The sequence below is a fragment of the Antechinus flavipes genome, chromosome 1 (assembly GCF_016432865.1).
Source record: "Antechinus flavipes isolate AdamAnt ecotype Samford, QLD, Australia chromosome 1, AdamAnt_v2, whole genome shotgun sequence".
Taxonomy (NCBI): Eukaryota; Metazoa; Chordata; class Mammalia; order Dasyuromorphia; family Dasyuridae; genus Antechinus; species Antechinus flavipes.
Window position 1 is genome coordinate 628,220,426 of NC_067398.1, and position 26,020 is coordinate 628,246,445.

Genomic DNA, 26,020 nt, shown 5'->3' on the forward strand with positions numbered 1-26,020 from the left:
CATATATTTATCCAAAGTAAATGTAAGATAATTTGGGGGAAAGGAACATGACAGCTAGAGGAATCAGGATCACGTAGTGATAAATGTATTTACTTTACATTCCTTGGACTAGCCATTGTTTATTTATTTATTTAATATAACACTATTAGGTAGCACTATGGAAAGGACTCCAACCTTTCTTCTCCCTTTTCCCTTCTGGAAAAGGCAGGAGCTAAATTTTGCTTGACTATCTTACTCAAACATCCTCTGACCCCACTCTGTCTCCATTTCTTTCTCATATCTAAAGAAAGAGTATTAATTAGTTATACCTTGTTACAACAAGTAGTTCACTTTTTAATGTAGGAACGTTTTGGGGTTTTTTACATTTGTTTAATGTAACAAACATTAGTTTCATGTGATCCCTTCCTTTGCTGCTTTATGAGATTTATATGAAATGAGAAGTTATTAGCACAATCACAGTAGCTTGGAGCCCCCAGTTTGGAAAATTGCTAGCATTAGAACAATTGGTTGACTATTCATCCTAATGAGACTCTAGTTAACACTTGGCTTTTAGAAACAGCTAGGTTTCACTAACTAGAATACCGGATCTGGAGTCCGAAGAAAAACTTGAGTTGAAATCCAATTTCTTACACTTGCTGTGTAACTCCAGGCAAATCTTTTCACTTCTCTCTGTCTTAGTTTCCTCAACTGTAGAACAGGAATAATAATAGTACCTATCTCAGAGGGTTGTTATAAGAATCAATCAATCAAAAACCGTTTATTAAACAACTACTATTCTGCAGACAGACACTGAGTTGAGTTCTGGAAATACAAAAAAAAAAGGGGGGGGGGCGGAGGAAAGATAGTTCCTGCCCTCGAGGAGTTTACAATTTAATGAATCAAAAATGGGAGATTTATAAAACACTTAGTGCAGTTTCTTCCCTTCTTTCCTTTTTTATATAAATAAGTTACACAAAACACATTGTGTCACATCCTAAAGGCAGCAAAGTTTCCCATCAGATAATAATTTCTGATCATATCTCAAAATAGAAATTCCTTAGCTATCCATAACGTTTCTGCAAATAGTAAATTCTTAGAAACCAGCAATACTAAAGCCTTTATTCTGTAGTAGGAAGTAACACTTAAATTGAGCCTTGAAGGTGACCGAGTTCAAATCTCTCCATTAGACACATACTATCCATGTGACTGTGCAAAAACTTCAGTTTCCTAATCTATAAAATAAGGCATCTATCTCATAGAGTCATTGTGAAGATCAAAAGATATTATAATAAAATACTTAGCAAATCTGAAATTACTATATAAATGTGAGTTGTTAGTACTATTATTATTATTATTTTAGGTATGATTGGCAGTCTCTGCAAATGCACAAAAATGGAAAATGGTATGTCATATATGAGAAACAGAAATTTTGAATCTTACATTGTGATTTACATTGTGACACTCAAGAGAGTGTCACCTCTGGTCAAAATCCATTCCCCTACCAAGCACTCTTGTCTGACACAGATCCAAGTTGGATCCTGAGACCTGATTGATAATGAAAAAGAATAAACCATCAAATGCCTTAACATCCTACCAGAATACTAGTTTTACCTAAACCAAGTAGATTGAAATACAATTAAAGATCAGTTAAATAGATATCTTCCTCAACTCTTTACAAACACACCTCAATCCCTCAGTGACTAGAGCCATAATTCAGTATTCTAAAAATAACAATAATACAATTTTTGACTTTAATATAGGAGTGAAGCTGTCATTTCATATCCTAGATAGATTTGACAGTTAACAGCTGGCCTTTAGAAGGTGTTTCCATTATGTGACCTAGGCGGTACTTTTATAATCTATTAAACAATAAAGAAATTATAGGGCATTAACAGATTTCCCTTGAAGAGTTCCCAATGAGAAACAGCATTTTATTCTTCATAGCTTCACAGAATATTAGAGTGAGAAGGGATTTGGAAATCATATACTCCAATATCATAAATTTATAGGTAAAATTGTTGAGACCCAGAAAAATTACAATAATTATTTTCCTCCTTCCATCATACCTGAAAGAATCAGTTTTTTCTTCTTACCAAAGATAACCTCTCTCAGCAAATTATATCTATCCTATCCTTCATCTTAAAGGATTTTGCCCATCAATTATTCCCCCTTTCATACATTTTCTTTTTTTACCTTAAATTTTATTAATTTTTTAGCTTTCATAAGCTGTGGAGGACTTTGCTATTTTCAGTAGCATAATCATCCACGACTAATCTAAAGGGCTTATGATGAAAAATACTATCCATAGCTAGAGAAGGAACTGATTGTTCCTCAATGCAGACTGACGCATTCTCTCTTGCTCTCTCTCTATCTCTCTCCCTTTTTAAAAAAAAAAAAAACTTAATTTTTTCTTGAGAGTTGTTATTTTCATTAGGGTGTGAGATCTGTGTTTTTATTCATAATTTGACTTTTTATGGAAATGTTTTGCATAATTTCATAAGTGGATTTCTTAATTGTAGCTGGGGATAAGTGAGAGAATTTAGAACTCAAAAATTTTAACAACAAATATAAATTTTCTTTGTTTTGAATGTAACTAAGCAAACATTAAATAAAATAAAATAAATTTATCAATTTTTTAAAATTAAATTTTATTTATTTACAATCAATGAAAATTTATCTTCTTACTTTCCCATCTACTTCTCCTGTTTAAATGAGAAAAAAAAGAAAACAAAACAAAACTCTGGTTACAAACATGTATATTCAAAATAACAAATCCCCATATATGTTGGCCATGTCCAAGGCAGAGAGAGAGGATGGGAACCATATTTTGATATGCATCTGAATCTATTGCCTCTTTTTCAATCATTATTTACTACCTATCAGGTATTCCTTTCCCCACCTTTCTCAGTAAATCTTACCTGTTCTTCAAAGAGGAAGCTAGGTGGTATAGTGGATAGACTGCCAGGCCTAAAGTTAGGAAGACTAATTTTCTTGAGTTCAAATCTATTCTTAGGCATGTATTAGCTGTATAATCCTGGACAAGTCACTTCACACTGTTTGCCTCAGTTTCTTCATCTGTAAAATGGGCTAGAGAAGGAAATGGCAAAGCACATTAATATTTCTGCCAAGAAAACCTCAAATGGTACCATAAAGAATCAGATATAACTGAAAAAACAATTAGATAGAATATCCTTCAAAATCTGACTCAGATTCTCATTCATAGAAAAAGAGCCTTTCAGTTCCCAAAAGTTTCTCATGTCTGGAGTATTTATGGTCTAGGTCAGTTATTTGGTACTTAGAATCATAAGCCATTGAAAAAAGTTTCTTATGGATAAAGTTATTTCTCTTAGCAACCCTCTTTAAATGAAGCACAATAGCAAAGTAGAAAATCAACATCCAACATAATGTACTGCTTTTTTTTTCTTCTCTTTTGAAAGAGCCTCAAAGATTTGTACTCAGTCCTGTACCATTTTTCAAAAGAAGCAGTTGTATGTCTTTTCACAATAAAACATGTGAGCATGTGCCTATACAGAAGTGGGAGTAATTAGAACTTTTTAGGGCAACAGAATTCTAGATTTAACAAAAAATATAATTAATGACAAATTCATACTTAGAGAGTTCTTTGGTGGTTATTTCCTGCATATAGAAGTGGTCTTTAAAGCACTTACAGATGTAATTGTTAGAGAAATTTCTTTTGGAAAAACCATCAGGATAGTTTGGTTCTTTAAGACATATTATTTGTTCATTCTCCAAATGTCTGTTCATTTGACTAGAATGACAAATCAATCTGTATTTGCTATACCAATTGAATTTTAATATTTTGATTAAGTACAGAAATGGTTGTCACATAGCAAATCTCAACCTACTTTATTTTTTAAAAGCCAAGTTGTTTTTTTCTTATTCAATTCAGTCATTTTTCAAATGTGTCTGACTTTTCATGACCCCATTATGAGTTTTCTTGGCAAAGATATTTGACTATGTCCTCTTGCAGCTCATTTTACAGATGAGGAAATTAAGAAAAACAGGGCAAAGTGACTTATCCAGAGCCAAACATTTTATAAGTATCTGAGTCCAGATTTTAACTCATGATACCAGGCCTGGCACTCTATCCACTATATCTTCTAGCTGTCTTTTTTTCTTATGGATACCACATATTTAGTATTTTATTATAATGGTACTAGAGAGAAAGGGGAGACATAGGGGACAAATGCCCATATTTTCCTTTAATTCTCTATTTTCTATTTTCTTTTTCCCTCTCTTTCTCTCTGATTAGCAAGAGAGATACAAAGATTGTACAGTGAAACACTAGATTAGAATAAGCTGAATAAGAGAAATCTAACTGAATTGTACAATAGGATATAATATTCTCCACATGTCCTTTGCCTCATAAAACTCTAGCTCCAACAGTTGTATCCCCTGAACCTACCTCTTTTGTTACTGCTGCCCACCACTTCACAATGTTGCCTTCTTCCCTGAGAGCACTCCATCATAAATCTGAACCCCAAGTGAAATTGAGAATCTACCTGAAGATATTCCTCAATTATTAAGAAACTCATACCCCATTAGGCCCTCCACGTTGCCCTACCAACATCCCACCTTGGACTATGTACTCTTTGAAAACCATAGAAACACCTTATTTCGTAGTTGATAAAGGTGAAAGATTAAATGATTTACAATTTTTTAAAAATTATTTTCATGGGTAATAAGTAGCTGAGTCAGGATTTGAATCAAGATCATTTCACCTCCAGTGTGGTGCTCCCCAATATTAGCACCTGATTACTCAGTATTTTCATATTGTTTCAAGCAACTGCTTAACCTGATGAAATAAAATTTTAATCATTATTAATTAAATAAATTAATATTAGCCACTATGACAAGCCCATGGGGGGAAAAGAGGAACTTTATTTGGGAGAATAGAAGGAAAAGAAAGGTCTCTCAGATTTTTTTCATCTAGTTAAAGTTAAGATTAGCTGCCAGTGGTATTGTTCACAAATCTCACATTATTTTAATTTTATATTCTCATTTCAAGGATCTGTTTTTATCCCACCAACTCCAGACCAAGGACCACCCTTTACATTTCATCCAACTATCCACTCTGATTCTGTCCCCTTAGATGGCCAAACTTTCTGAGACCAAGTCCTTGGTAAAAATCCACTCAGTTTTGGAACCATTGCACTAGGACTATGTTTTCCTGATTAGTGACAGCCAGTAAAAACAAAAAGGGACCTCTAGATCTCATCATTCTCAGACCTCAATCCATGCTTTAAATATTCTATTTGAATGTCTATTATGATCATTCACCATCATTTCTATGACTTCCCTCTCAAAACAACTGCTACTTCCTTATATATGCTGTAAAGCCTTCTACCAGCTTCCTGAGAACAGGAATTACTTTATTTTTTATTTTTGTATCACTAGAATTTAGCACATAATAAACCATAATCCCTCCCTCACTGCCCCTCCCCACTAATTTCCATATTCCCAGTAACTGTGGGAGTATCTGCTGTCTATGTAAACCTACAAATAGAAGTCAGACTTTTTTTTTTTACTACCTCTTCTGCTTTGTGTTTTTTCCCTGATTATAGGTGACCGAAGAGTGATAATGAGATAGATGTCTCTAACCTTGACAGTAATCTCATATTGAGAGCTTTTGGTATAAGATTCGGGCTGTCCATCAGGAGGGAAGGTCTGAAACAATTTCTCAGAGAAGTTGATGATGACCATTGCCAAGAATATGAGCCAAAAAAAACTATATTGCATTAAGTAATCACTTTGTCTTATGTTGCCAATAAAATGAGGATATTTTGGAGAAATGGCAGATTCTAAAAAAAAAAAAAAAAAGAATATGAGCCAAAATTATACCAAAAGATATAGATTACGAATTAGTTGCCTAGACAATGCAGATCTGACATGAAAATGAGATTCCCATTTAAGAATTCTACAAAATGTTTTGGTTTTTTAGTATCAATAACCTTTTAAGAGATTGTAATCCAAATGGGAGTCACAGAGTATCAGACAAAACTAAAAAGATCCCACAACAGCATGTCATGTTTTATTAATTCATGCTTAAGAGTTTTTTGCATTTAAAAATGTATTTTGTGGTAAGGGAAACCATCATTTTGACACAATCTAATTTCTACTTTAAGTATTTTTCAAGAAGAAACAATTAATTCCTTTTGGGGAAACACTAGACACAAGCTATTTCAAAGTTTTGTCTTAAGAGATTTTCTCAAGATACTCTGGGGTAGAGCTATAATGTACCAAAGAGTGTTGCCCTGGATAGCCTGATTTGTCTCCCTTGGGGACATAATTCTGGTCCTTATGAACCCAGAGTTGGACTTCACAATTGAAAAAAGACTGTCTCCCACCAAATTAAAGAGTGGATCTTTACTTCTCTAGCATTTACACTTGATAGCTGAGGAAACTGAGTCCCAGTAAAATTACATGACTTGCCAAGAGTTTACAGGTAGCAAGTAGCAAAGCCAAGCTTCAAATTAAGGTCTTCTGATTCCCCCAAAAAACCATTCTTTCTGTTGTAGTATTTAATGGAGAACAAGAAAATATTCCTTTTCAACTCCCCTCTCCCCTTGATGTATATCTGAAAGAGAAATAGAGAGTGTCTCTTTATGTTCAACAGAGAAAGTGATAACAGAAGTTGTTTCTTTTTTTAAATTTAGTGGGAGGTAGAAAGAGCTCTTTCTAGTCATTGGTCAATATAGCTCCATATGTCCTTATAGCTTGCCATGAGGACCAAGGAAACAAGAAGAGGATTGCTTTGATTTCACAGAGTCTAAGTTGATGGGTACTAATAAGAGCTGTTTCATCATTCCCAAGTCCTTCAGTGCTGAATAAGAATATTCAGAAAGTGCATTAGGATCCAGCAACTCAGGGAGGCTCCTGTGATTCCTCTCATTACACCAGCTTGTGATCTGTTGGTATAATCTTTGAGAAAATCAACCCTATTCTCTGATAAGGCATCAGAGAATGACTTTAGGAGAAGTTTATATAAATGTTTTTTATCTAAAAACCCCCCAAACTTGACATGATATGTGTGTATGTGTGTGCATATACATATATTATATATATAATGTATACATATATACGTATATAATTATCTTTTCTCAACCATATAAAACACATAATATGGAAGGGATAGACTAGATGAATGGTAAGTTGGGAGAAAGGTTAAACTGAGACAAAAGCAAAGTAAGACTGAAATGACCATAGGATATTTCCCATGATAGAACTTAGGCAATCATGATAATACTTAGGAAAGGATTCTTCATTTTACAAAAGAATCTCTATGCAAGGGATAATGTAAAAATTACCCATGCATATGTATTGTCAATAAAAAGTTATAATAAAAAGGCACAAATATGGAAAAAAAGAATCTCTAGAGAAAACAAAACTCAGAAGAGGAATAATTGATATTTTCAAGTCCCTAAAAGGTATTAGACTTGTTCTGAACCATCTCAGAGAGCCAGTAACTAGAAGCAGTGTGGAAGTTGCCAAGAAGTAAATTAAGGCTTGATGTAAGGAAAATGTTGCTTAAGAGAACTATCCAAGAGTGAAATTGCTTGCCTTAGAAGATACTTGGTTCCCATTCACTGGAAGTCCTCAAGGGATGGCTGTAGAGACTCTTGTTGGATGTGTTAAGGCAGGAATTTTGTCAGGCTTGGATTGGACTAGATGACCCTGAGGTCTCTTTCAACTCTGAAATTATTCTGTGATTGACAAAAGTATTTAATTAAATAGTGAATTCTATTCTTCAAATGGACCAGTGATCTAACCAAATCATAAATTCCTGGCAGTCATACCAGACCACAATTAACCATCCCTCCCTAGCCTGTGTGATTCTTGACCATGTCCTCTGGAAAATTCATGAAAGGGGTCAACCCAACACACTGGACACCTTTCTCTCTTTATCCTGACATGAGTATAGCAGTAGAAGACTCTACCTCCACCTGTCATATTTCACTCTCTCATTGACATCTTCTACTACTTCTCTTCCTATCATATATTTCATTGATGGCATCATTTACTACTGTTCTTAGTTCCTCATTGGTTATATTTTAATATGTATAAGTTATGCAACCCTCTTGTTGGATACCCACCATGTGCCTTTCATGCCTCTCGTGAAATTTCATTTTAATCTTAGGAAATTATGAGTTCATGTTTAATATATGAGCTGGTACATAAAAAAATTGATGTATAGACAGTTTTTCAAGAATAGATCTACTGCATATTGTATGATGATCAACTGTAAATAACTTAGCTAGTCACAACAGTAATACAGTGTTCCAAGAAAATTCCAAAGGATTCTTGATGAAAAATGCTGTCCACTTCCAGATAAAGAGCTAATGGATATGAATAAAGACTAAAGCATGGTATTTTTCACTGGGGGAAGGGAAGTTCTCAGACTTTTTTTTTCTTTTTCAACATGACTAATATGGAAATGTTTTACATAATTTCCCACATATAATCTATATCAAATGGGTTACTGTTTTAGGAATGTAAAGTGAAGAAAGGAGGGAGGGAGAAAATTTGCAACTCAGAATTTAAAAAAAAAAGAATGTTAAAAATTCTCTTTACATGTAATTGTGGAAAGGAAAAACTATTTTTAAAATAATGTATGGATTGCAGATGTAGCACCTGTTCTGAGGTACTTCCCCAATTAGCATTCATTTTTTAAAAATAACTTTTTATTGACAGAACCCATGCCAGGTTAATTTTTTACAGCATTATCCCTTGCACTCACTTCTGTTCCGATTTTTCCCTTCCCTCCCTCCACCCCCTCCCCCAGATGGCAAGCAGTCCTTTACATGTTGAATAGGTTACAGTATATCCTAGATACAATATATGTGTACAGTACTGAACAGTTTTCTTGTTGCACAGGGAGAATTGGATTCAGAAGGTATAAATAACCTGGGAAGAAAAACAAAGATGCAAGCAGTTTATATTCATTTCCCAGTGTTCTTTCTTTGGGTGTAGCTGCTTCTGTCCATCCTTGATCAATTGAAACTGAATTAGCTCTCTTTATCAAAGAGATCTGCTTCATCAGAATACATCCTCAAACAGTATCGCTGTTGAGGTATATAATGATCTCCTGGTTCTGCTCATTTCACTTAGCATCAGTTCATGTAAGTCTCTCCAAGCCTCTCTGTATTCATCCTGCTGGTCATTCCTTACCGAACAATATTATTCCATAACATTCATATACCACAATTTACTCAACCATTCTCCAATTGATGGACATCCATTCATTTTCCAGCTTCTAGCCACTACAAACAGGGCTGCCACAAACATTTTGGCACATACAGGTCCCTTTCCCTTCTTTAGTATCTCTTTGGGGTATAAGCCCAGTAGAAACACTGCTGGATCAAAGGGTATGCACAGTTTGATAACTTTTTGAGCATAGTTCCAAACTGCTCTCCAGAATGGCTAGATGTGTTCACAATTCCACCAACAATGTATCAGTGTCCCTGTTTTCCCACATGCCCTCCAACATTCCGCATTGATCTTTCCCTTTCACTCTAACCAATCTGACAGGTGTGTAGTGGTATCTCAGAGTTGTCTTAATTTGCATTTCTCTGATTAATAATAATTTGGAGCATATTTTCATATATCTATAAATAGTTTCAATTTCTTCGTCTGAGAATTGTCTGTTCATATCCTTTGACCATTTATCAATTGGAGAATGGCTTGATTTCTTATAAATTAGAGTCAATTCTCTATATATTTTGGAAATGAGGCCTTTATCAGAACCTTTGACTATAAAAATGTTTTCCCAGTTTATTGTTTCCCTTATAATCTTGTCTGCATTTGCTTTGTTTGTACAAAAACTTTTCAATTTGATATAATCAAAATTTTCTATTTTGTGGTCAATAGTGATTTCTAGCTCTTCTTTGGTCATAAATTCCTCCCTCTTCCACAGGTCTGAGAGGTAAACTATCCTATGCTCTTCCAATTTATTTATAATCTCATTTTTTATGCCTAGGTCATTAACCCATTTTGACCTTATCTTGGTGTGTGGTCAATGCCTAGTTTCTAACATGCTAATTTCCAATTTTCCCAGCAATTTTTGTCAAATAATGCATTCTTATCCCAAAAACTGGGGTCTTTGGGTTTGTCAAACACCATATTATTAAAGTTATTGGCTGTTTTGTCCTTTGAACCTAACCTATTCCATCGATCAACTAGTCTATTTCTTGGCCAATACCAGATGGTTTTAGTAACTGCTGCTTTAAAATATAATTTTAGATCTGGTACAGCTAGATTTTTTTTTCATTAATTCCCTTGAAATTCTTGACCTTTTGTTTTTCCATATGAACTTTGTTGTTATTTTTTCTTCATCAAAGTAGTTTTTTGGGAGTCTGATTGGTATAGCGCTAAATAAATAGATTAGTTTAGGTAGTATGGTCATCTTTATTATATTTGTTCTCCCAATCCAAGAGTATTTAATATTTTTCCAGTTGTTTAGATCAGACTTAATTTGTGTGGAAAGTGTTTTATAGTTTTGCTCATAAAATTTCTGATTTTCCCTTGGCAGATAGATTCCTAAATATTTTATACAATCAGTAGTTACTTTAAATGGAATTTCTTTTTGAACTCTAACTGTTGGATTTTGTTAGTGATATATAAGAATACTGATGACTTATGTGGGTTTATTTTGTATCCTGCAACTTTGCTGAAGGTGTGGATTGTTTCTAATAACTTCTTAGTAGAGTCTCTGGGGTTTTCTAAGTATACCATCATATCATCAGTAAAGAGTGATAATTTGGTTTCCTCATTGCCTATTCTTATTCCTTTAATCTCTTTCTCAACTCTTATTGCCAAAGCTAGCATTTCTAATACAATATTAAATAGTAATGGTGATAGTGGACAACCTTGTTTCAATCCTGATCTTATTGGGAATGGTTGCAGTTTGTCCCCATTACATATGATATTTACTGATGGTTTTAAATAGATGCTACTGATTATTTTAAGGAAAAGTCCATTTATTCCTATACTCTCAAGAGTTTTTAATAGGAATGGATGTTGGATTCTATCAAATGCTTTTTCTGCATCTATCGAGATGATCATATGGTTTTTGTTAATTTGATTATTAATATGGCTAATTATACTGATAGTTTTCCTAATATTGAACCAGCCCTGCATTCCCGGTATAAATCCTTCTTGATCGTGGTGTATTATCCTGGGGATGATTTTCTGTAGTCTTTTTGCTAATATTTTATTTAAGATTTTAGCATCAATATTCATTAGGGAGATTGGTATATAATTTTCTTTCTCTGTTTTCAACTTACCTGGTTTAGGTATCAGTACCATGTCTGTGTTATAAAAGGAATTTGGTAGGACTCCTTCATTCCCTATTTTTTCAAATAGTTTATAAAGCATTGGAGCTAATTGTTCTTTGAATGTTTGGTAGAATTCACCTGTAAATCCATCTGGTCCCGGGGATTTTTTTTTTTAGGGAGTTAATAAATTGTTCTATTTCTTTTTCTGAAATGGGACTATTTAAGCAATTTACTTCCTCCTCTGATAATCTGGGAAGCCTATATTTTTGGAGGTACTCATCCATTTTGCTTAGGTTATCAAATTTATTGGCATAAAGTTGGGCAAAACCCCTTATTATTTCTTTAATTTCCTCTTCATCAGTGGAAAATTCTCCCTTTTCATTTTTAAGACTACTGATTTGATTTCCCTCTCTCCTTTTTCTAATCAGATTTACCAAAGGTTTATCAATTTTATTGGTTTTTTTCATAACACCGACTCTTAGTTTTATTTATTAGTTCAATAGTTTTTTACTTTCTATATTATTAATTTTTCCTTTTAATTTTAGAATTTCTAAACTTGAGTTTAGTAATTGATTGGGGGTTTTTAATTTGGTCTTTTTCTAACTTTTTAAGTTGCAGGCCCAATTCATTGATTTTCTCTTTCTCTATTTTACTCAAGTAAACCTCTAAGGATATAAAATTTCCCCTTATTACCGCTTTGGCTGCATCCCACAAATTTTGGTATGATGTCTTACCGTTGTCATTATCTTGAGTGAAATTATTGTGTCTATAATTTGCTGTTTCACCCAATCATTCTTTAAGATGAGATTATTTAGTTTCCAATTACTTTTTGGTCTATTTACACTTAACTTTTTGTTGAATGTAGTTTTTATTGCATTGTGATCTGAAAAGAAAGCATTTACTATTTCTGCTTTCCTGCATTTAATTTTGAGGTCTTTATGTCCTAATATATGGTCAATTTTTGTGTAGGTTCCATGAACTGCTGAGAAGAAAGTATACTCCTTTCTGTCACCATTCAGTTTTCTCCAGAGATCTATCATGCCTAATTTTTCTAATATTCTATTTACCTCTTTAATTTCTTTCTTGTTTTGTGATTTGATTTATCTAAATCTGAGAGAGCAAGATTGAGATCTCCCACTATTATAGTTTTGCTGTCTATTTCTTCTCACAACTCTCTTAACTTCTCCTTTAGGAAGTTAGATCACTTGGTGCATATATATTTAATACTGATATTGCTACATTGTCTATAGTACCCTTTAGAGCATTCATTCTTGTATGCCAGAGAGTCCTAAGGGTAATCTTGTAAGTCTAGATTTCCAAACACTATAACCTAGGAATCTCAGACCTGTGTGTTTTCTATTAACTAACAGTCAGTTGACTCAGCTTTTAAATTTTTTTTATTCTAAAATTAAACACCATATAAAGAATATTTCTATGTAAATGGCCAAACATATAAAAGAGACTTATACAACTGTGAGGCTCCATTTCACACTACTTGCTTTTTAAAAATTAACTCCATATATTACTTTCAATACTGACCTGTTTGTGTGTGCTTCTTTCTAAATATCTATTGTTCATTTCTGTAGAAAATAGATTTTAGTAGCCTTTTAGGAGCATAATTTTTTCTAATTTTAGCAAATTATCCTTTTTTCTCCCATAATCACCCCTCTCTCTGAATGAAGAACAAAGATGGGGATGGGGAAACCTCTTGTATGAAATAAGCATAGTCAAGCAAAACAAATACACAGCATGTTTGAAATGTTTCTTTTGGCAATTTGAGTCCAACACTTCTGTCAGGAGGCAGAAAACATGATTCAATTAATGTCTTCTATAGACACTATTGATCATTGTATTGATCTGAGTCCTTAACTTTTATCCATTTGATTTTTGTTGCATAATATTATTTCATCACATTAATATACCACAATGTTCCCGACCATATCCCAATTAATAGACACCACCTCCTAATTTCTATATGAATTCTTTTCTTTTAATTCCTTCTTCAGGATTAGATAACTTATTTTGATCCCATCTTATTTCTTCTCCAATATATTTAACTCCCCATACACCCTGATTCCCACAAGTTTCTCCATTGAGTTCCTGTATATATGTAAATTTGTGTTCAACACTCATTTGTCTGAGATTAGTGAGATATATCTGGTCTGCCATCCTTTTTCTCATAGTTGGATACTCTTTTTCTCATGACCTTCAATTAAAGGAAAATAGTTAATTCCATTCCCTTTTTCCTCCTTTCTATATCAATGCATTCCTTCCCACCTTCCCTTTCATTTGCTTATAAATCTTCAGAATAGAATCTATCAGAAAACGTCAATTTTTCTTATTTAATTTCCTTTAAAGACATTACACTTCTGAAGAAACACTTGTTTCTTCTTCATTAAAATGTTGGTACTTTATCACCATTAGGTTCCTTAAAATTATTCAATAAATGTACATTTCTAGAATTCTCCAAAGTCTTGCATTTATATTTTCAAGTTCTTAGTATGAGTCTTTTCAGCAGAACTACTTCTGCTTCTATTCCATTAAGGATATCTTTCCCCTACATGCTTTGCTTTAAACCCCACTCTCTCCACAGATGATATTCAACTGTGAAAGGTGATCCATGATTGTAAGCTCTAAAAGCTCTTCTCTGAATTATAGAAGCAGCTTTCAGGCCATTCAAAATCCTGATTCTGATTTCCTGATACTTGAATGCCTTTTTGGATGCCTGCAATGTTTGTTTTTGACATAGAACTCTGTATTTTGCCCATGGCATCTCTGAGATTTTTCCTTGTGGGGTTCTTTTCTAAAAGTAATCAGGGGATTCTTTTTGTCTAACTCTAGTTCTAACAGATCTGGGCAGTTTTCATTTATGAAATGACATGGCCAAGGAGTGAGGAAGATGACAAAAGAAAACTTCTTCCCCCATCATTCTTCTCTGCTATAGGTAGATGGGTCTTCCATGTGATTGTCTTTCACTCTCCACACTTGGTTGATGGCTACTTTTTTTCCCATTCTTTTTTCAATAGGACCAAGGATTCTCTCAGCCAATCATTGGGTGGTTCTTGTGTGATATGCTGGGGTTCAAGCAGTTAATCTATGGTGTCATCATTGGCAGAATTTAGGATTTAAGCCATCTCCAAATCAATCACTTATTAAGACTGAGAATCATATGCTCAGGATAGAGTTTGCTCCTTTTCGTAATTTACCAGGAGTTAGGAGTCAGCATCTCAACAAAGCAAGACAAAGATATGTATGGAATCTGATCACAATAAAGATGAATTTGTTACCATGGGAAGGTCCTAAAATCTTGATAGAACTGTGCATGTGATTACTCGGAATGCATACAGAAAAGCCTACTGGAAGGTTGTGGGGGGGTAGAGGGAGAGAGTGATATAATTAGCCTGATTTGGGCATAAATATACCCAAAGGACAGAAAAAAAGGAGAGCATGCAATATGTCAAGAGAAAGATTAATTAAAGTTTATAGTTTAATGTTCTGTTCTACATCCTTTTGGTGCTGTTTTATTGGTTGATTTCTTTAATATGTCTAGACTTGAGGGATGAGGGAATTCTAGACCATGTAGACCTGTACCTGTACCTATCAATTAATGATTGAAGATTTCTGTGGGGTTTGGGCTACAGAGAAGACCTATGGGCTAGGGGCCAATAATTAAAATCCCATTGGTATCAGTTACCCAGTTGTTTTCATTGAGCCAAGTTTCTATAATCTTCTCAAGAAATACCTTATTGTGGGATTGTATATAAACTCCTTAGCACTTCGTAGTGTGCTTTCTGCTTTCAGGACTTTCTGCAACTACATCAACTGAAAAGAAAGGGAGGCTTCCTTTCCAGAGTTATAGTTTTGTCATTTTTAAATGAAGCACTAATAACAAAAAAATTAAGAATTAAAGGAAATTGGGAGTAATCTAGAAAGACTAATATAAGAAAATGGCCAATTTTAGCTCTAATCTTTTGGGAAAACAAATAGGATAGACATATTGGATTTGCATGCAGCCAATAAAAAGGAAGTCTTTTTTTTCTGTCAGGTGTTCCAAGCAGATTAAAAGGAAAAAAGGGAAGATGACATGCAACAGTCAGTCAGAAGGGCACCTTTTCTAAATGAGAAATGCAAAAAAAAAAAAAAAAAAGATTTCTTCTTGACTACCAGTGTCTTCAATTATATTCACATATGGAAGTTGCAAGCATTGATGATATTTGGTCACTTATATGATGTTTTCACAGAATGAAGTGATTTTGAATACATTATCTTGTTTCATGTTCATAACTTTGGAGAAGAATTATTAACTCCATTTCACAGAAGAGGAAATGGAGATATTAGAAATGTTTCTACTCAGCTTTGATTCCATTGCATTGCAATACTATTCCCAGTATCATGCACAATCTTTGGATAAGAAGGGCAATCCTATTGAGAAGAGTTTCTATATAATACTTCCATGAAAGAAAAGCAGGATAGTATAAAACATAAGCTTATTTTGTTATATCAAGCTTTTATTGCATCTATGTATGTCATTTTTATGTTTGAGAAAGACCTGATTTTGGTATGTCAACACTGGCTTTTAAGGTCTAACATTGGCTGTATAAGGTAAGACGAATTGGGGGTGGTTTTACTAGAGAGCTAGAAAAGCTTTTGGTATAGTTACAATAATTACACACACACTACACACACACATACACACAGATCTAATGAGTTCATTCTAGGTTTTCAGAAAATATGTACAAGAAACTAGATCTTTTTTTTTTTTTTATTAGTTCTCTCTTTTTTTGCCTGTATGGTTAAATCTGTTAACCTTAAGGACGTGAACTCTCTAACTTCAGTTCTGAGAATAGATTCCAGACCCGTATCAAGTAGCTTTAAGACTAAAAGGGCTCATCTTGCGCAACAAAGGCCTATTCTTGTCCCCAGGCTTCCCCAAAAAACTCATCAGCTTAAGACTTCCTTTCTGGGAGTTAACATGCCTACACTGATTTAAGGAGTCACCTCCCAGAAAGACCAGTGGCTGCAGCTTTAGAAACTTTTGTGCTTAATGAATTCTTCCTGTCTTGACTGGTTTATTAAAGCAATTTTCTTAGTCGCTGAGTATAACAACACTTCTGACTTTTGCCAGCAACCTTCTTCCTTTACTCTGCTTTCCTAGCCAGGCACCTCAGTCCCCTTCCCTTTGGAAGCCATAGAACTCTCAGATAAAGTTAAACTGTTGTTTCTGCCACCGACAACTGAACCCAATTCCCAAGCATAGACACAGACATACTACTTCCTCTTTCCCTATTCTAGGCTACAGCCTCTGGTTGATCTCTCCTGGCTCTCTGACCATCAGTAAAGGCCAACGAAAAGCTCAAATCTTTTCGGACACACAAGTCTGTTCTACTTTGGGATCATATTGCTATGTTCCTACTTCTTACATCTCTAACCCTAAGAGATTAGAATACAGGTTCACAATTAGAAAAAAAAATAAACATACAGAAAACAGATACTTATTTAACATTTAACTATAGAATAATGGCTCCACATAAAGATAAATTAATGACTATTTTCCCATTCAAATGACTGTTTACCTTAATCTACTGACCATTTGCTTTCATATGTTCTTATAATATTTATGTGATTGACATGAAAAACTCAGTAGAAAAATATTATTAAATATTGATAAAACAAATAATTTCTGATGTGTTACAACAGAATCAATAGTACAGAAACAAGATATATGTTATTCTTAAAAGAATATTATTCAAAGTAGGTAAAAATATAATAGAAATTATTTTGCTACAAATTACAATGCAATTTTAACTTAATATGATGACATTTTCTAGACTTAAAGATCATGCAGATCATAATCAAGTAAAGTAATTTTTGAAGGTTTTAAATCAAAGGTGGAACTTCAGGGTTATCTTCAAAGTTGGAATCTTCAGCACAGGGTACAACTGGAGATGTAGCTTTGATTTTTCTGGAAGCAGTTTTTTTCTCTTGGACTATATTTGTCACATCAGGAAATGAATACTTGCTAGGATCTACTTCTAGTTTCTCAATTTGTTTGCTTCTATAATAACAACAACAAAAATAAAGAGAAATATGATTATGAAATCAGGTACTTTCAGAGCTATAAGGTGCTTTAATTTAATTAAATAAAAGTTCCAAATAAACTCAATTTAATTTAATAATCATGTATTAAACACTGAATTCTGTTCTGCATTCTGGGAGATATATCAATTTTAAATAAAATATGATTTCTTGCTATCAGAATAATAACTCATTTATATAGTGCTTTAAGATTTATATAAACAATCCCAGGAAATAAACAACACACATATCATAATCTCCATTTTACAGGTGAGGAAACTAAGGTAAACTTGTTCATCCAATATTACACAGCTAAAATCTTTACAGAAGCTAGTTTTCAACTCGAAGACCAATGTTCTTACCACTAGAACACACTGCCTTATTAGCTTACAATCTATTAGAGTGAGATAGCTCAACAAACTAGCCTATGAATCATTTCAAGAATATCAGTACAGACCCTACAAACACATATATAGTCTGTTAAGGGATGACAAGTGTTAAGAATACCAACTCTGTCACTTACTAGCCTATGACTATGACATGGAATCTCCTCAAGCCAGTTTCTGTGAAATATTGCTATCTATCATGTCTATCCTCAAGAATTATTGTGAGGATTACTCTAAGTGAAACAGTATATGCAAATATATTTATAATTGTGAATGTAATATAATTATATGCTTTTACTTGAGAATGAATCTATGATCTCACAGATGGACCCTCCAGTAATTCAACCAAACATCCCAATCTGAAAGTCTGGTCTGTTTTTTACCATGGATTCTCTAAAGAGAATGCACCCAAAATGCCAGAGGCCTTTTGAGTATTTTTTTAAGATATATTATTTGTTGAGTTTTTAAATATTTTCCAATTATATGTAAAAACAATATTTAAGGGGCAGCTAGGTGCTAGAGCACCAGTCCTGAAGTCAGGAGGACCTGAGTTCAAATCTGACCTCAGACACTTAACACTTCTTAGCTGTGTGACCCTGGACAAGTCACTTAACCCCAATTGCCTCAAGGGAAAAAAACACAATGTTTAATATTTGCTTTTGAATATTTTAAATTCCAAATTTTCTCCCTTTCTTATTCTTTCTCCTCCTGCTATGGCAGGCAATTTGATCTATATCAAATTATACATGCTTTTTTTTTTCATTTCATTTCATTTCAGTCATATCCAACTCTCTGTGATCTCATCTGCATTTTTTTGATAAAGATACTGGAGTAGTTTAGATTTTCTTCTCCAGCTCATTGTGCAAATGAGGAAAATAAGGTAGACAAGGTTAAGTGACTTGTCTAGGATCACATAGCCAGTACATCTAAGGCTGGGTTTGAATTCAGGTTTTCCTGACTACAGATTTAATGTTCTTTACAATGTATTGTCTAATTACCCCAAGTTATACATGTATAGTCATGCAAAACATCTTTCCATGTTAGTTATGTTGTAAAAGAAATCCCATAGACAAAACACACAAAAAAATAGAAAATATATAATTTGATCTATATTCATACTATATCAGTTATTTTTCATGGATGGATGGCATTTTTCATTATGAGTCCTTCAGAAGTGTCTTGGCTAATTGTATCACTAAAAATAGCTAAGTCCTTCACAGCTGATCATCATATAATATTTCTGTCACTATGAACACTATTCTCCTAGTTCTGCTAACTTCACTTTGCATCATGAAAGTCTTCCAGTTTTTCTGAAAGCATCTTGCTCATTATTTCATATAGGGCAACAGCATTACAAAACAACCATATAACACAATTTGTTTTGTCATTCCCTAACTGATGAAAATCCCCTCAATTTTCAATTCTTTGCCACCATTGCTATAAATATTTTAAATATATAGGTCTTTTTCCTTTTAAAAAATATTTCTTTGAGATATCGACCTATGTCTATATTGCTGTGTCAAAATATACACATAATTGTATTGCTCCTTGGGCATAGTTCCAAATTGTCTACTAGAATAGTTATACACGTTTATAATTCTACTAACAGTGCATGAGTGTCACAATATTGCTATATCCCTTCCAACATCTTTCACTTTATTTTTCTGTCACATTAGCCACTTTAATCTATGTGAGATGTTATCTCATGGTTATTTACATTTGTACATCTCTAATCAATAGTGATTTAGAGCATTTTTTTCATATTACTGTAAAAAACCTTGATTTCATCAACTGAAAACTGCCTATTCATATCCTTTGACTATTTATGAATTGGGGGATGACTTGTATTCTTATAAATTTGATTCAGTTTTCTATATATTTGAAAATTGGAATTTTATCACAGATATTTGCTTTAAATTTTTTCCAGTTATACTTACTATTTCCCTCCATCCTGCAATTCCCCCATCTTTCTCTTTCTCTTTCCCCCTCTGTCCTCCTCTCCTTCTCCCCCCTTTCCCCTCTTTCTCTTCTTCCCCTCCTCTTCCCCTTCTCTTTCTTCTTCTTCCCTTGTCTCTGTCTCTGTCTCTTTCTCCCTCCTTCTCCCTCCCTCCCTCTCTCCTTTTCTCTCTCTTTCACCATGTCCCTTATCAAAATTGTTTGCATCTCACTACTATTTTTCTCAATATACCCTCCTTTCTCCTAGACATGATTTCTTAAATCTCTCCCCTAAAGTAAGATAGATTTTATTTTGTTATTCCCACTTTGAGCCAATTACAATGAAAATAAAGTTCAAGCATTACCTATCACTCCTCTTTCATCTTCTCCTCCACTATGAAAAGTTTTTGAGCCTCTTTTATGTGAGATAATTTTGCCCCTTTTTTAAACCCTTCCCCAATGCTTCCCTATTTCTGACCTTTCAATTTTATGTTTTTAGATATCATCGCATGATAATCAATTCACATCCATGCCCTCTGTTTATGTATCTTAACTGCCCTAATAACGATTAAATTACAAGGAATTACAAGTATCATCTTTCCATGTAGAGATGTAAACAGTTTAACCTTACTGAATCCCTTATGATTTCTCTTTCCTGTTTACCTTTTTATAGTTCTCTTGAGTCTTTGAAATATGTCAGATTTTCTAGTCAGTTCTGGCCTTTTTATTAGGAATACTTGACAATCCTCATTTTCATTCAATATCCATTTTTTCTTAGAAAATAGTGTGGCAGAAACTAGCCAATGAGCAACACCTATCAACCTTAAGCAAAATAAGGTTGAAATGGGTTCATGATTTAAACATAAAGGATGATATTATAAGCAAATTAGGAGAACAAGGGATAGTTTGCTTTTCAGATCTGTGAAGAAGGAAGGAATTTATGGCCAAAGAAGAACTAGAAAACGTTATGAAATGCAAAATGGATAATTCTGATTAAATTAAATTATAATATACTAAATTTAAAAGATTTTGTATAAATAAAACCAAAACAGTCAAGATTAGAAAGGAAGCAAAAAACCAGGGAAAAAATTTTACATACAAAGTTCTAATAAAGGTTTCATTTCTAAAATATATAGAGAATTGACTTAAATTTTTAAGAATACAAGTCATTCTTTAATTTTTCCTTTTCTGTCTTGACTGACTCAGCTTAAATTACCTAGCCTTACCCAGAGGACATCCACCCATGCAATCAGGCAAACTATGTTGACCAGGAAAAGGCAATGATAATGTCAATAAAATATCTCCTCCAAATTACAAAGCACCAAAGACAGCCTGAGAAAAGACATCTTGAATGTGGTGAAAAGTGATTGCAGCACTACTGAATAATCAAGCTGATAGAGAACAGCGTTCAAAAGGCAACAGTACAGTTAAGGAGGTCATGCATAACTTGAAGAATCTTACTGAGAGTTCTGTGAGCCATAAGAGCAATCACTGCAGTAAATAGAGGTCCTGTCATCTGAAAGCCAGGCTCCTAATGAATTCGATGTTACTTGTCAGACTCAAGGTTGACACTCCTGCATAGTTCTACTTCTTCCTGTGGCTAATCTTTTGCAGTGCTATTCAGCTACACTGACCTGGATTTCTTGTAATTTACACATATAGTTGAAACTTAAATTGCTATGTGGAAAAAAGAAAAAACCCTATTTAACTGATTGGGAGGTAGGGAGATTACATTTCGTCTAAGAACAAAGACCACACCTGTAGTTCAAACAAACCTCCTCTTTGGAAGCCTTTGCACAAACTCAGCTGTCGCCTTTAATCAGAGATGTGCCCAACGCCTTGAACATGTTAGATTAGAGGCATAAATATAGCTTATTCATAAATATAGCTTACTCTTTTCTGTGGTTACAATATCGGCATACACATTTGCAAGGTATGTGCTGATGATAGGAAATCTGTAACTGTAATAATAATCTGTAAATAACTTAGTAGTTATATGTATTTTTCTGAAGCCATTGCAACCAGCACCTTTACAAATCACAATTTTCAAGTCTCAGATTTCTCAGACAAATTTAATTATTTAATAATAATCATTTGTTTTTTTACTTTGTATAATTACAGGATGGTTGAACAGTAATCTCCTTGCTTTAAATTAAAATGTCAAGAATGGAAAGCTAAGGTTTTAAATAAAAAATTTTACCTTTTCTTTTGTTGCAATTTGTTTTTTTCATTATTTTTCTCATGTGTACGTGCTTTTCTGTTAGCCGTAATTACTTCTCCTACCTAAAACAAAGAATGAATAACAGTACCTTGTTATTTCCTGATATATCTTCCAAAACTACACATAATGTGTTTGTAGATATACATTGTTAAAGATTATTAAACATTAACAAATTTTCAGCTAACAGGATCCAAAAGAATAAACTTTGGTATGCTTAAACTAAACAAGTACTTTTCAATAAAATAAGAACTGAATGATTTCTATGAGATGAGCTTAGAACCTTTAATTATGAGACAGATAATTTGTCTTTGCACAAAGACGCATAACAACATGGTTGGTTGGACTATACCTCCAGACCATCAATTATCACCTTTCAAAGTGGAGATAAATTCAAAATCTACATATCCAACTGAAATGTCTTCCTTAAGCATCATTTTCACATTTGCAAGTACCTGCTTGTCATTTCCACTTAGATGTTCTAATGACACCTTAAATCCAACATGCTCCAATTCATCAGATCTCCCCCCAAAATTTACTCCTTCAAATTTATCTGTTTTTATTGATGCCATCAAAATCCTCCTGGTCAAAAAGGCTGACATGAGTAATCTTTGATTTATCTAAACATTTGCTAAATCCTGCCTATTTTATTTTTAAGATTCACTCAAGTCTATACATCTTTTCCATCCAGACTGCTAGGACTCTAGCTCAAGTTACCCTTACTTCCTGCTTAACTATTGTAATGACCTACAACAAGAGCCTGATGGGCTCCCTGACTTCCACTCTTTACTGACTATATTCATCCTTCACAAAGATGTCAAGATAGTATAGTAGTAATCTAAAGCATAACAATCGCTCAAAAAATTATTAATATCTGTAGAATGGAATAGAAACTTCTTAGCCTGACATGGAAAGTTTTTCACCATCCTGATCCACAGTATTCTCTTGTTCGCGCTATTATAACTTCAGTGTACTATCAGTTCTTTGATTCCATCCCACATTGTTCTACATCTGTTAAATGGGCAGATCTCATACCTAGAATTTAAGAAACTGAAGGATGAAAAGGAAAGGAATATTGAGGATGCGATCTGCTAGAGGGGATAGGATCAAGGACTCACATAGAGGGTTGATTTGGGCAAGGAGAGAGTACTTCTACTTTCAGAAGCTGAAGGACAAGAGGAAAGACTAGGAGATGAATATTAGAGTTTTTAAGATGAAGATGAGTAAAGAATAGGAAGCTTACATCAAATGCCCTCAACTTTCTCAGTAAAGTAAGAGACAATATCCTTGGTTTGCCGACAGGGGAAAGTACAGGAGCTTAGAATAGTTCCTGAGGGCAATGGAGCAGGGAATATATTAATCAGAAGTGTTTAGGAATACCCTATTAGTAAACTGGGAACGTTTCCCTATAGGGGAATCCAACCACAAAATAAAACCATTTATCTAGATATCTGTGTAGGTCTCAGGGAATAAAGAGGAGCTCTATAAAATTTCTGGGGGATTTAAAGTTAGCTTTAATTACTAAGAAGAATGCAAACCACAGTATGATGCTATGGACATAGAGGATTTTAGGAGTTTGAAAGGCATAACTCACTGGAAAGAAACAATGTTAGCATTTATTGCCATGCTATTGAAAATTACTGAAGTAGTTTTGTACATTATGTGAGAAAGAATAAAAACTGCCGTACCCAATGTATGTATCATTACTTTGAGTGTTTGTAAGGGACCTGAAGAGTCCAGTATCTTTCTAATGAAAAGTCTAGGGAGTTTGCTTCTGAGACACTGACAAAATCCTGGTGACGCCTCAGGGAGGTACGTTGGAGAAACTGTAGAACAGGTGCAGATGTTTTATCACTTGTTCAAGTCAGTTAACTTTGTATTGAATAGCAGGCTCTTGAATGGGTTGTAGAGGCATTTGTTGTTAGATATGTTAATTGGCTTACCATTAGTCAGCCACATCACTTTTGCTTCAGTCTCTCCTGAGGGAGCTCACTCAGCCTTTCATTCAACAAGTCAAGAAAGAATCCATATCTTAAGAGATCTTCAGGACTTCTTCCTTCTGAGGTCACACCCCCCCAAAAAAAAGGGCCTTGATTTTTGGCTTTTTCATTTTATCTTTTCTATTGTAGATGACAGTGAGATATCTGGAGCAACCCAGCATTCCAGGTTGGTTTTTGTAGCCAGACCAAACTGATGTCTCAAGCAACATGGACCCATGCTAGTGAAGGTTGTAATGACTGATCTGGTAGTGCTAATATATGCACTTTATGAAATAAGCTTTAGGTACAAACTGAAGTTGATCCTAGTGCCCCACCCCAGATTGAAGTGACATAGTTGGGAATGGTCCCAAAATACTGAGGGGAATGCTTCTAAGTTTGTTCTTGTTATAGTTTTTAAATAAATACAGCGTTGAAAAAGCTTATCAATATTAAGTAGTTAAATGGAACTAGAGTAAGAATTACTGGCCCCTAATAATTGGTGGTACAAAGTCAGTGGGATTCAAATTAATAACAATAGAAGGGAGAAATAGACAAATATTAAAAGGTTAGCCTGACACTACATCTATATATTTGGAAGCTACACACGAACCATATCAAGATATAGTCTGATATTTCCTAAATCAAACTATGAGTGGGGTCTAGGGAATGGAGTGGAAGGGGACCATCCCAAGTTTGAATCTGGTTCAAGTGCAGCTCTTAGGTTGCTAGACAATGGTTATATTCATACTTTCCACAAAAATCGCAGAATTTCAGGCTTTGAGATGTAAAGAACCTCTGCAACCATCTCCCCAATCTATCTGCAAAAGAAATCCTTACTATAAAAATCTGACAAAGTCATCTATCTTTTCTTCTTGAAGCACTCCAAAAGAGTAGGCCATTTCAGTTTGGGCCAACTCTAATTGTTAGAAAGGGCTTTTTTGTTTTGTTTTGTTTTGATTTTTCTTCATGTCCAAATGCAAGCCTTTTTGCAAACCTGAATTTGTCTCTTTGCAGTAGGTCACAAGCAACTTAATTCCATTATTGTCTTTCCACTGACCTTAAGGTAGCTTTCAATATTGATTTTGGGGGGATTATGGGGTTATATGATTTGCAGCCACATAACTTGTAGAATATTAATGTTATAAAGATTTCTGTATATTTCTTTCAGTACAGGACACTGAATAGTTGAGATCAGAGGTAAGAAGGAGCTTCAGAAGTCTTATACTACAACTCCTAATTGAAACAAATTCTATGAACCACCAGCCAGAAAAACATGCTGGGATGCTCCAGATACCTCCCTCCCACCTAGAATGGAAAAGATAAAATTGAAAAAAAGCCAAAAATCAACCTTTCTGAAGACCTTTACTGACAAGAGACAGAGACTATCTTTTGAGAGAATGCATTCTACTTGCATAAAGCTCCAATTTCAGAATGCTTTCTTTAAAGCAAGCTCTTATCTGCTTCACTAAAACTTGCGTCCATTTCTGGAAATTCAGTCCTAAGGGATAAATCCCAAGAAATCTAATCACTCTTCTTTATGATAACCTTTGACATATCTGAAAATAACTAAATATTCTCATACTATTCTTTTAACAATATATTTTAAAATTTGCCAAGAGTTGAATAGAATTTGTTCATCAGTATTTTAAAGATTAATTAAAAAAAAAAAAAGGTGGTCTTTTTAAAAGGGTTTTTTTTTTTTTTTGGTAAAGACTTTCTTTTTGGAGGGTATGAATTAGGGTAACATGATTGTTTATGGTCCTTCTGAATTCTCCCTCCCATTCACCAAGACTTTTAAAAAAAAACTCTATCTAGCAGTTCTTTCAGCTGCATGGGATATAATCCATCAGGGCCTTATTACTCGAACTCTTGCTTGCTTATTATCATTTATTTTTAGTTTCTTCTACTTATTAGATATTTTTTATTCTTTTTCCAGCCTAAAGATTATTTTCCTTGGCAAAGAATAGAAACAAAATAAAAGCTGAGTAGTTTTGCTTCCTCGCAATCATTATTTGCTATAGTCCTATTTAACAAAGACATCTTATCCCCTTTTTTGCTTTGTTTTGGCCCCTAAAATAGCTTGAAATGGCATTTTTCTTGTCCTTGTCATTCACTAACCTTAGCTTATGAGAAGTGTTTATCACTCCTACTACT

The 26,020-nt window shown here is 33.9% G+C and overlaps 1 protein-coding gene across 2 annotated transcripts in view; it reads right to left on the reverse strand.

Annotated features, from left to right (window-relative positions):
• Positions 1 to 15,760: 15,760 nt before the first annotated feature.
• DNAAF11 (dynein axonemal assembly factor 11) overlaps positions 15,761 to 26,020 on the reverse strand; it is a 95,524-nt gene continuing 85,264 nt past the window's right edge. Inside the window, exons 10-11 of one of the 2 annotated variants that reach the window (XM_051971106.1) lie at positions 21,870 to 21,948; positions 15,761 to 17,328 (exon numbers count right to left, since the gene is read on the reverse strand). In XM_051971106.1, coding sequence (XP_051827066.1) covers positions 17,151 to 17,328; positions 21,870 to 21,948 — 257 coding nt within the window. In that variant the 3' untranslated portion in view covers positions 15,761 to 17,150. Of the gene's footprint in view, positions 17,329 to 21,869; positions 21,953 to 26,020 lie in introns of both variants that reach the window. The other variant, XM_051971105.1, reaches the window with a different exon arrangement.